Raw genomic sequence first — 12,262 nt, forward strand, 5'->3', positions numbered from 1 at the left:
ATCTGAAAAGTGGCATTTTATTCACTGCTGCAAATAATTTGTTAATTTTTTGTTCTTATTTTTTGTTCATTTTGAAAGGCTGTCTCTAGTGGTAGTGTCAATCCTATGCTTACACCATAGGAACCAGGGTACTGAGTTTCTTTTCGGTACAGAGGGTTTATTCTAGCGGCAACAGTTAAGGGAGCAATCCTATGGCCGCTAGACAGCGGCTAGATGGCCATAGGATATGCTGTTTTCCAGCAACTGACCTTGGAGCCTGTGCTCCAAGGCTGGTTCCCAGAAAACCGACCTCCCCATACACCATCGGAAGAGAAGCGTGAAGCAGCTGAAAAGGGGTAGGGCGGGGGACGTTCCAGGGCGGGGATAGCGGATCTGCATGTACAACACATCCTATGTGTCATACACGCAGCCCCCTCTCCCACTTGCCGCCCCCCCCCCCGCGGCTAAACAGCTGGAGTGGAGGCGTGGAGGGAATGATCCTCCCCCATGCTTCTCCTGCCTTGCTTTGGATAGGCAGTCGCCTCCGAGTTCAGAGGCGGCCGCCTAACTAGATAGGATTGCGCCCAAAAAGGTTTTATAGCTGAGGCAGCATTCCCTAGGGGTCGAATTGAGAACTTTATTAAAAACTGTGGCAGTGAGTTCTATAGACCCAACCCTCAAAGTTAATTTAAAAATTAAGAAACATAGGTGAGATAATCCACATGCTGTTCTGTTTCAGCTGGTAGCAATGGTGTGATAATGTACAATGTTTTTTCATATGTGGGTTTTAGATTAGAACTACATGGAGCGAGCAAACTTATGACTGCTAGTCAGCAGCTAGACGGCCATAGGATACGCACGCTCCAAGGTCGGTTCCCAGGCGGCGTGGAACGGCCCCACACTTCGTGCTCAGAAGAGGAGCACGGAGCAGCGAAAACAGGGAGGGAAGGAATAAATGCTGGTATGACACATCCAACATGTTATCTGGCAGCCGCTGACAGCTGAAATCAGCTGTCTAGCCGCAAATGCAGGGCGGCTGAAGCGCAGAGGGGATGATCCCCTCTGCGCTTCTCCTGCCCTGCATTGGATAGGCGGTCGCCTCCGAGTTCGGAGGCAGCAGACCTACCCCCGTAGGATTGCACCCTAATTTACTGTTACAGCATCTAACCAGAAAAAGCCCAAACACAGGACTCTGTAAAACAAAGCCCAAACTGCCAAGAATGCATATTTTCTTCCATATTATGGACTCTACTCACATGCTTGGAGACTGAGCATGACTTGAAGCATCCCTAAATGTCTATCAGTAAAAGATACATTAGATCAGTAATTTGAATAAGGAATGGAAGAAATAATTGTGCTGGGAATCTTACAGAGAGGATTAAAAAACATTTTCCCTACGGGTTCATTATTTCCAGACATTTACACCTCTAGTCTTTCTATAAATGTCTTATTACATTGCTTTTAGAAATTATTTCGGAGAAATAATTTCTAAATTATTTAGAAATAATTTAACGAGTTCAGTCGTTATATCGTGTCCGACTCTTCGTGACCCCATGGACCATAGCACGCCAGGCCTTCCTGTCCTCCGCTCTCTCCCGGATCATGCTCAAGTTCATGAAATAAAGGCTACGTGACAATATATAAACACCTTGTCTTAAATTCCAAAAGACAATATTTCATAATCCAAAGCTATTCAATTCTTCCATGGGGTGGGTGGGGAGAGCAAAAACGGTCCCTGGAACCCCCCCCCATTTTTCCAGACCTTCATATCTCTAGGTGGTCACTGCAGATCATGTACACCTCTGATGTACTACCTGGTGCTGGAAGAGGCCCACTTGGAGGGCAGGGGAGGCTCACTCCTGGCATAAGCTCTGCATATGTACCTGAATTTCTCTCATTTTAAGGAATACTCCCTATGAGAGGAACTAAAAGAGGCAATAAGGTGGGCACAAAACAGGGAGATGAGCCCTGTTTTCTATGCAAAGGTCAACGTTTCAAAAATGTCACTGAAAGCCAAAGTGGCAAAGTGGTTAGAGTGTGGGACCAGGAAGTTCCATGTCAAATCCCTACTCAGCCACGAAGCTTATTGGGTGACTTCGGGCTACTCCTTCTCTCTACCTAACCCACCTCACAGGGTAGTTGTTTGGATAAAATTGGGTGGTCGCAGAACTACATAGGCCATCTTTAGCTCCTTTAAGGAAAGGCGGGATATAAATGTAATAAGTAATAAAGTACCCCTGAGCAAGTGAAAAAAATTCGCCAAGGAGAGTCACACCACTAAGCCAAAACGTCTTACGCAGAAAACTGCTTGAATCTCTCCCGGCGTTTGCTACACGTGACAAGCGCACTCACATGCCCCGTTTTGTTCTCTGTATTCTTGGCAAACACACACATACACGCGCATTTCTCTCAACAGCGGCGAGCTACACACAAGGCACGGGATCCCTTTCATCCCCTCGACCAACCCAACTTTCGTCCAAGGGCAGCTCAGTCTCGTGTTCAACAGGCCCGGGTAATCGCCGCCCGCTTAAAGGGAGGGGCTTCCTTCCAGATTAGGGGGCACGACCTGCAGACAAGGCCGCTCTCGTTTTAAACGTCGGGCGCCGAGGAATGCCAACGGGCCGCGCCGCAGCCCGCTCTGGGCTGCTTCCCAGCGCCCCCAGGCTCCACAGGCGCCCCCGCGTCTTCCCGCAAGCGTGGCCCCCGCCCCGTGGCCCCCTTCACACACTCACTTGAGGAAGTATCTCTGGCCCGCGTGCGTGAGCGCCATCTCCCAGCCTGGAGGCAGCGGCAGCTCGTCGGTCACGTCGTAGGATTGCTGGCGGAGGTGGGCATGCTGCTGAGCCGCGCTCGGGGTGGCTCCGGTCCCGGCGCCCAACTGCAGGGATGCGGGCGAGGAGTGCGAGCGGACGTGGTGGGCGCCGACGGCCGCGCTGCTGAGCCGGGGCGGGTGGCTGCCCGAGTCGGTGCTGGACTGCCGGGAGTGAGATCCCGAGTCGGGCTCCTGAAAGAAGGACTCGGGCAGGATCTTCTTCCTCCACGAGCTGGGCTTGGGGTTCATGACCGAGTTGAAGAGGGCCTCGAGGTCGGTGTCCAGATCCTGGGTGACATGGATCACTTGCTGCCCGGGCGGGGGAGGGGCGGAGGCAGGGTTCATTTTCGCACCTTGCGCCGCAAAACTTTCTTGCAAGAAGCCCTGGCAGCCCCGGGAGGCGGGAAGGGAGGGCAGAATCAGGAGCGAATCAGAGCGGGCAGGCCACGGATTCCACCCTCTGAAACTGGTCTTACGGACTTCCAACCGCCCTCCCCCAAAACAGTGATTTAGGAGCGAGAGTAAAAAAAAACACAAGGCAGCGCTCCTCCGAGAGACGGAGCCGGTGAGCGGCAGCTCGAAACAAACTCCTCGAATCACTTCCCAAAGCAAAACTTTTCCGAACCGTGTTTTTCTCTCTCTTCTCCTCCTCCCCGAAGGCCCCGGCGGCTCAAGCAGCAAATCCTAGGCAGACGTCCCCTCCCTCCCCAAACTGTATCTTTATCTCGGCAGGATCTCCAAGAACAGATGAAGCACGTCCAAGTCAGGCCCCGAAGGAAAGTTGTGCAACTTTTCTTTCTCTCCCTACAACAACTTCCAGAGATTTGCTACGACTCACCCTATGCGAGCAGTTCCTTTAAAGGACGAAGGGGAAAGCTCTCCAGCCGCGGCTGTCACGGGAGGAAGGGAGGGCTCAGTCTCGCTGCCCCGAATTCCAAAGGGGGCCTGAGACTTAAGTATCAGGAGGGGGTGTGTGTGTGTGTGAACGTTCCGGTTTAGACCGTTTAAAGTTCGGCGGACGTTCCGATTTAGGGCGCTGGAACTTCCAGGGACTCCGGCAGCGTCCTGTTCCAGGCCTGACCGACTATTCCTCCCTCCCCCGGCTGCTTGCGCAGAGGGCGGCCAGGCGCCGAAGTTTTGGTCTGTCAGCCTTCCTTGAAGGATGAGCCAGGCAGCAATGCTTGGGGGGAGAGAGGGTGTTTCCCCCTCCCTTTTACATACCCATCCTCTAGCTCTTGAAGCGCTGGGTACTTTCCGCAGCGGCGGCGGCTCTAGGAGTATCCCAAACAAAGTTACCCCAAACTCTCAGAGTTTGGGCGGCGAAGAAAGTTTGGCAGCTGCATTATTCATGAGCTCAGCGCCTGGGGCCAACCCGATTACACGGTACACCCACACACACTCTGAGTCCCCCTCCCACGCCTCGCTCAGTGGCGAGCCGGGCCCTGCTGGATTTTTTTCAGCTAGGCAAAAGGAGCCTCCTGGGGGCGGGTTTAGGGAGTTTTACGGGAATCTCGGACGGAAATCCAGCAGGGTTATGACTAACAAGTCAGGCAACGAGCAAGCGTGCCGCCACTTCCTCCGGCCGCTCCCTTCGGGGCTCTCCCTAATATGGAATCCTACAGCCAGGATACAGCAGAAATCCCACATTCCCTCCTGATCGCAGACGCCTTTATCAGACAGGCCAAATGGACCAATCTAAATACCTCCCTGAAGCCATGTCCCGACGTTTTGCCAGCGGTTCAATATGTGGCTTTCAGATGCAAAAGGGTTTGCGCATACTGCAGTCCCGGGGTGGGGGCAGTCAGAGAAAGGACTGAGAGTTGCGTCGTTATCGGCATTTGAAAACCGCCCCCACCCCTTCCTGCGAGAGGGATAATACTCTCAGAACGAATCAATCAATTGCCATTCAGGTTCCCAGGGGGAGAGACCTGTGGTGGGTGGCTTTTCAGTGGAGACTGGTGGCTCTGATGTCAGTGGGGCACTAAATACGCTCAGTGCTTGGGTCAGAACCAGTCGGAACTCTAGAGGACCTATCCAAGGTGCAAAACAGTGGGGCAGGGATTCAATGCCCCACTGACATCGGAGTCACCAGTCTCCACTGGTGCCTTAAGTCCACCCTTCCCCAACCTGTTGCCCTCCAGATGTTTTTGATGACATCTCTCAGCGTTCCTGACCGTTGGCCATGCTGGCTGGGGCTGATGGGCCTTTGAGTCTAAAACATCTGGAGGCCATCAGGTTAGAGAAGGCTGGTTAATCCGTATTCTCTTCTTTTTCTTACTATTGCAAAAGTACTGTCATGTTTAATCGGTTAAGGGAGCAACCCTGCAGCCCCTAGGTATTGTCTGAGGGGCCATAGGGTAGTGGGGATTCCCCCCCCCCCGAAGTCGGCGACAGTGCTCTGACCTTGGAAGAGGGAGTCTGAGATCTAGCCCCTCTCCCCTCTCCCTTTGCAGCCGGTGCAGAAAGAACCACGCTGGCTTGCCCCCAAGGTTGACCTCGGAGAGGGGAAAAAGGGACATTCCAGTGGGCAGGGAGAGGAGGAGATCAGAGAGGCCAGGATACAAACTATCCTGAGCCTTTTCTAGCCTCCTTCCCCTCCCCCCTGAAGTGCCATTACTAGATGGGCAAAAAAGCCTGTCTAGCAAAAAGTGCAACCATCAGAGGATGGGGAGGTGAAAATCAGCTTGAGTTTGGAGGCTTCTGTCTCGCGAGGGCACAACCCATAGGAATGTGCCCTAAACTAATCTACTAAAACACTTTTAATTGACAAAGACATGTTTGATCAATTGGGCAGCAGGGTTTGTTTTTTAATATATACACATTTATTAAAACAATTGCAGATGTCAAGCACTATCTTAAAAGAGGCATTTTCCTTTCACACACAGGAGGAATTCCTCTTCTAAATTGATCCCTCCTGCTAAGATCCAGCTGTGTATTATCTAAAAAGAAAGAAAATATGCTTCTTGCTTCAGAAATATTGTTTTTACTCATATGCAATTTATTTGATTATTGGATTAATCAACCCAAAGATATATGATTAATTGAGCAACATCCTTTTAAGCAGGCTCCAGTCCTAGTACATCCTCTCTACAGTTTGTACAGCTGTGCCTCATGATTGCTAAAAGGGGGCTGCTGGTGTAATAGCAAGCCCCACCCTTCCTAGCTTTTGGGGGTGGAGGAGAAACACTGTTGTTACAACAAGACAATCTTCCTGCTGCAGATTTCCAATTCTTACAGGGTGGGGGCAGGTCTGGATAAACCATCTCAACAGCTCCATCTGAACTTAGCACTGAATTGTTAGACTTGTACAGCTAGCTGCTTCCACCCCCAAAATTAGGCTTGTGCACCGCCTTGGATTCGGAGCTCTGAAGCATGGCTGCCATTTCATGTGCTATCAGCCATTTTGTGACACGGGCCTAATCTCCCCCACCCGTTTTTCTCAGGGGGTGGGGTGGATGTGGGCTGGCTCTAAAGGAGAGAAAGGAAAAGAGAGAGAATTAAACCTAATACTCCCTTGTATGAGCCAGTCCCACATCCACCCTGCCATCTGAGGGGGAAAAAAGGGCAGGGGGAGACTAGGCCTGTGTCACAAAATGGCTGATACTACATGAAATGGCAGCTATGCTTCGGAGTGCTGTATCTGAGGGGGTGCATAGGTCTACCCCAAACAGCTTCATTTTAGTGCAAGTAAGGAATCCCTTTTAAAACAGCATCACCACAATCACATGCAATTTGGTACCCACTTGGGACTTTCTAGCCCACCAAGATTCAACTCTCCTGTTTTTTATATAGACGCGTGTGCACATGCGTGCGCGCGCGCACACACACACGGAGAGCTAAATAAGAAATGGGTGTAGTGAACAGGTGCAGAACCTCATGCCCAAGGGTCAAATCTCCTAGGTTTCCCAGATGACCATACACCTTTTCCCCAACCATCAATCATTTGTCGGTTTCCTGGCTTTTGTGCAGTTTTTTCCCCCTATTCCAACAAGTTGAGCTGCCTCTCATAAGGCTTAGCTACTAGCAATAAGAGCTTTACACTAAAATGTGCTGGTATTTGGGACCTGTCCCTTTTGCCTTTGATCCCACCACTTTTGACTTTGGCCCCACTCCCAGCTGGAACATGATGCCTGAGAGCTTCTCTGAAATGGAAATTCAGACCTTGAGCTGAAAAAGGTTCAACACCTCTGGTATAGTGGATAGGGCAATTTCCCCCAACCTAGTGCCCTCCATTAGCCATGCTAGTTGACAGTGATGGGAGTTGTAGTCCAACACATCTGGAGGACACCAGGTTGGGGAATGCTGGGATAAAGCATAAGACGTAAAACAGGGAGACCCAGGTTCAAGTCCCTGCTCAGTTATGAAACTTACAGGAGGACTTCAGGCCTCTCACACTCCCTGAGCCTCGATTAGCCTACAGGGTTGCTGTAAAGGTAAAAGGGACGAACCATGTATACTGTCCCTGAGCTTCATGGAGGAAGGATGGGATAAAAATTGTAATAAATTAGGCTATCCTTGACTTGATCCTAACCAACAGAGATGACTTCGTGAATAAAGTAGCAGTTACAGGAACTCTGGGGGAAAGCGACCATGTTGTACTTGAGTTCTTGGTTCTAAGGGAAGCAAAAGCCGAGTGTAGTCAAACGCGTACCCTGGATTTTAGGAAAGCTGAATTTAATAAACTCAGAACAATGATGAGGAAGGTCTCATGGCAAGTGACTCTAACGAGAAAAGGAGTCCCAAGATGGGTGGGAGCTTTTTAAAAAGGAAATTCTCAAGGCACAATTACAAACAATTCCAACAAGAAGAAAAGGTGGAAGACAACAGAAGAAGCCAATGTGGCTTCACAAAAAGCTTAGAGATGACCTGAAAACAAAAAAGGACACATATAGGAAGTGGAAAGAAGGCCAAGTAACAAAGGAAGAGTACAGGTAGGTAGCGCAGAATTGCAGGGAAGGCGTCAGGAAGGCTAAAGCTGAGAACGAGCTGAGGTTAGCGAGGGATGTTAAGAACAACAAAAAGGCTTTCTTCAGCTATGTGCATAGTAAAAGGCAGAGGAAAGAAATGGTTGTTCAGCTATTAAATAAGGATGGCAAAATGATAACAGATGACGAAGAAAAGGCAGAGGTGCTCAATTCCTACTTTGGCTCAATCTTCTCCCAAAAGAGGGTCTATGACCCCCCGGCAAAGGCAAAGTACAGGCTGAAGGGGCAGGATTGCCGCTTGAGATCGATAGGCATATGGTCAAAGAACACCTAATTACTTTGAATGAGTTCAAATCTCCAGGGCCAGATGAACTGCACCCTAGAGTAATAAAGGAACTGGCAGAAGAGCTCTCAGAACCAGTTTATTCTCTTTGAGAAATCATGGAGGACGGGGGAAGTGCCAGATGACTGGAGGAGGGCTAATATTGTCCCTATCTTCAAAAAGGGTAAAAAGGAGGAACCTGGGAACTACAGACCAGTCAGTCTGACATCAATCCATGGGAAAATTCTGGAGCACATGATAAAGCAATCCATCTGGAAGCACCTTGAAAACAATGCAGTGATGACTCGAAGCCAACATGGATTTGTCAGGAACAAGTTCTGCCAAATGAATCTGATCTCATTTTTTGATCAAGTCACCACCCTTGTGGATCGTGGGAATGCTGTAGACATAATATACCTCGACTTCAGCAAAGCTTTCGACAAAGTGCCTGATATCCTGATGAGCAAACTAGCTCAAAGTGGGCTAGATGAAACAACAATCCGGTGGATCCACAGTTGGCTACAGAATCGGACTCAAAGAGTGCTTATCAATGGGACCTTCTCAAAATGGGAAGAGGTAACGAGTGGGGTACTGCAGGGCTCAGTCCTGGGCCAAGTGCTCTTCAACATTTTTATTAATGCCTTGGAGGAGGAGGTGCAGGGAATGCTGATCAAATTTGCAGATGACACAAAATTGAGCAGGATAGCTAATACTTTGGAAGACAGAAACAAAATTCAAAGTGATCTGGATAGACTGGAATGCTGGGCAGAAAACAACAGAATGAAATTTAATAGGGATAAATGCCAAGTTCTGCACCTAGGAAAAAGAAACCAGCCTTCCCCGACCTGGAGCCCTCCAAATGTTTTGGATTTCAACTTCTGTCAGTTCCAGCCAACAAGGCCAATGATCAAGAATGATGAGAGTTGTAGCCCAAAACATCTGGAGGGCACCAGGTCAGGGAAGGCTGAGTCCTATCTTCAGCCTAAATCTTTAAATCTATAAGGCAATAGCACTCTGCACATTAAAATATGGCATAGACTCTTACCTCTCCATTACTTCCTTTGTCATGAGAATCTTTGCTCCTATTGAGTCACTGTGATGTAGTAGTTAGTGTTGGACTGGGACTAGGGAGACCTGGGTTCAAGTCTCCATTTGGGCATGAAGCTCACTGGGTGATTTTAGACCAGTCACCTGTGAATTACTGCATGTGTGTTTTGTGTTGTTCATTTAAACTGTCTTGAAATAGAAATAAATCATATGCTAGGAGCTGGTTTCAAATCCCTTTCCCCAAAACTACATGTATGGATGAGGCTAATTGTGGTTCCTCGCTTGAGTGCAAGGCTGTTTGCACTTCAGAGTTGTCTTCTTGTCTAGATGTATGACAGTTTCTCCCGATTGCAGATAGATAGATAAATAAATAAAATCCTATTTTATTTAATTTCATTTCTATACCGCCCAATAGCCGAAGCTCTCTGGGTGGTTCACAAAGCTCTCTGGGTGGTATTGAGAAACAGAAGACTGAAAGGAGTAGCAGTTTCAGTAGAAAGCCCATGCTGCCTATATACATGGATATACAGATGTTGTTGTTGTTCAGTTGTGTCCGACTCTTTGTGACCCCGTGGACCACAGCACGCCAGGCCTTCTTGTCCTCCGCTCTCTCCTGGAGTGTGCTCAAGTCCATATTCATTGCATCGGTGATGCTATCTAGCCATCCCATCCTCTGCTGTCCCCTTCTCCTTTTGCCTTCAATCTTTCCCAGCATTAGGGTCTTTTCCAGTGACTTTTCTCTTCGCATTAGGTGGCCAAAATATTTGAGCTTCAGTATCTGTCCTTCCAATGAGCAGTCAGGGTTGATTTCCTTTAGGAATATACAGATATGCATGCGGCCAAGAATATATATAGGTATGTAGCCAGGAAGCAAATATTTGCTGACATCTGCCCTTTGGGAAGGATCCTGCTCACTTGTTATTTTGTAAAGAAAATATTGTTTGTGATTTTAATAATGACTATTGATGTTACTTTAAGCCACCTTGGAAGGGTTTGTATCCTGAAAGGTGGGATGTAAATAATAGTAATACATAAATGCATATATAATAAATAATGGTAAATACTACGACCACAGTCTACCCCTTCCCATGTACACAAGGAGATCCCCATAGGGCATTATTGAGCCCTTCACTCCTTCTCTCTGCTGGTGCAATGTCAGGTGCAATGTAATGCACTCCCAACCATTATAGTAGCATGGAGGCCAATGGGGCTGCTGAAGATAAAAAGATGGTGAATCCACTGAGAACTAAGGAGATCTTTCATCTAGCTAAATATGTTATTAACTTAATCTTAGAATTTATACAAGCACTCGGTTCAGAAATTAAACGCAATTTATACTCCATGATTGCATCTTATTCTCATCAAGCCTATACACACAGGCTGCAATTCTAGGAAGACATTTCCTAAGGAATAAGCCCCATTGAACACAGTGGAACTTGCTTCCAAGTAAACATACATAGGATTGTGCTGTTGATCTACTTTAACCAATTTGGGTTGTATCCGATGGTGACATTCTGCTAGTTTCTACAGCTTGCGGAAATCCCATTTTCATCCTTGCACAAGGGTCAAATCCAATATTTTGATTCTGCCTACATGTCATTGCACAAGCCATTGCATAACTCATTATGACTTCATTAGACTAGGTGTTGCTTGTGCTAGTTGTTCTGCAAGCAGTTGTGCAACTACTAGCGGAACATCACCAACTCTTGCACTTTTTCCGGTACTGTAATGTTGGATACAACTCTTTATATTAAAATCAAACTCTTGAAAAGAGTTTCACATAAGGCCTAGAGTGGCCTCCCTAGGCTACAGTCCTCAACCTAACCAAAGAGAAAATTGAGGGAGGTGTTGAACATATTTGAATTCTAGAGGAACAAACCTTTGTTTCTTTAAAAGCAATGGAGGGAGGAGCTGGAGTAAGGTCATGACAATGTAGCAGGTTTTTTTTAACCCTTTCCTTGACTTAACTCCCACCCCAAAAGCTGCTATTAATGGAGGAAGAAATAGATATTATACAGGTTTCCCACATCATGTCCAGTTGTCCCCAAGTCAAATAATTAATTCCGTTTAACTCAGTACTGTCTCTACTGAATTGACTTGCACAGTTCTCAAGCAAAGTCCCTTTATCAGCTATGCTACTAGGTGGAGGTGTTCGAGATAGAACCTGAGAACTTCTGTGTGTAAAGCATGTGATTTAAACTTGCTAGTTAAGTCTAAACTAACTGCAGGATAAACTATTAAGAGCAGTCCTGTGATCCCTGGGTAAGTGTCCCAGGGACCATAAGATGGCTCTGATTCTCCCTTCCAAGGTCAGAGACAGCACTCTGGAGAGAACCGTGCCAGCTGCCTCCATGAGGTTGGAAAATCAACTTCAGCAAAGAGAAAAGGGGGTGTTCTCCCCTCCCTGCCCACCAGGAGACTGGAGAGGCCAGGATACGATTTATCCTGAGCCTTGTCCAGCATCCTCCCCTCCCCTCCCCTCCCCTCTGAAGCGCCCTTGCTAGACAGGCTGAAAAGCCTGTCTAGTAAAAAAAAAGCAAACATTGGAAGATGGGGAGACAAAGATTGCCTCCTCCACTCCTCCTGCCCTGACAGCTTCAGTGCAGCAGGGCATAGGAATCTTGGAAGCCTCCTATTCTGGCTAGGGCTGATGGGAGTTCAGCGACATTTGGAGAGCCACATGTTTCCCACCCCTAACACAGATACTAACAAACATGTACCATTCATGCAACCATCTGTTTTACACCAAAATATTATATAGAGATTAAACACAAATATGGTTTTCTGTAATTTTGTTTAACCTGCTTTGATTCATACATTTTCTTCTATTTGTAAGCAGTCTGAACTGCCTTGCCCATGCACTTGTTTGAATAATGTGGTGTTGGTATAAAACTAGCAGTTCCCACCATTGGAATACAATATTAAAATAGGAAACTTGTAAAAAGTATGTTATCCAAGGGCATTCATTCAAGACAGCTCATGTGTAGAAACATCTTGTGTGAATCAAAAATTGTTACTTATTTTAACACAACAATTTTTGCCATATGTTGCTGTTGTTCCTTTTACACAATAACATCAAAAAGTAGTTACGGCATGAATAAGGTCTTCTCTATATCACTGAGTAGCAGCTTCCCCAACAATAATAGAGTAATTGCAAGAAAACAGACAAATAAAATA

The 12,262-nt window shown here is 47.4% G+C and overlaps 1 protein-coding gene across 1 annotated transcript in view; it reads right to left on the reverse strand.

The window, feature by feature from the left end:
• The window catches only part of WWTR1 (WW domain containing transcription regulator 1), a 124,429-nt gene extending 120,237 nt beyond the window's left edge, over nucleotides 1–4,192 (reverse strand). Inside the window, exon 1 of the mRNA XM_084847268.1 lies at nucleotides 2,712–4,192. Within this exon, the coding sequence (XP_084703394.1) occupies nucleotides 2,712–3,136 (425 nt within the window). The 5' untranslated portion in view covers nucleotides 3,137–4,192. The remainder of the gene's footprint in view (nucleotides 1–2,711) is intronic.
• Nucleotides 4,193–12,262: the final 8,070 nt, after the last annotated feature.

This window comes from Heloderma suspectum, chromosome 3 (genome assembly GCF_057233095.1).
Source record: "Heloderma suspectum isolate Gila_16-S chromosome 3, 16-S_ref, whole genome shotgun sequence".
Classification (NCBI taxonomy): domain Eukaryota; kingdom Metazoa; phylum Chordata; class Lepidosauria; order Squamata; family Helodermatidae; genus Heloderma; species Heloderma suspectum.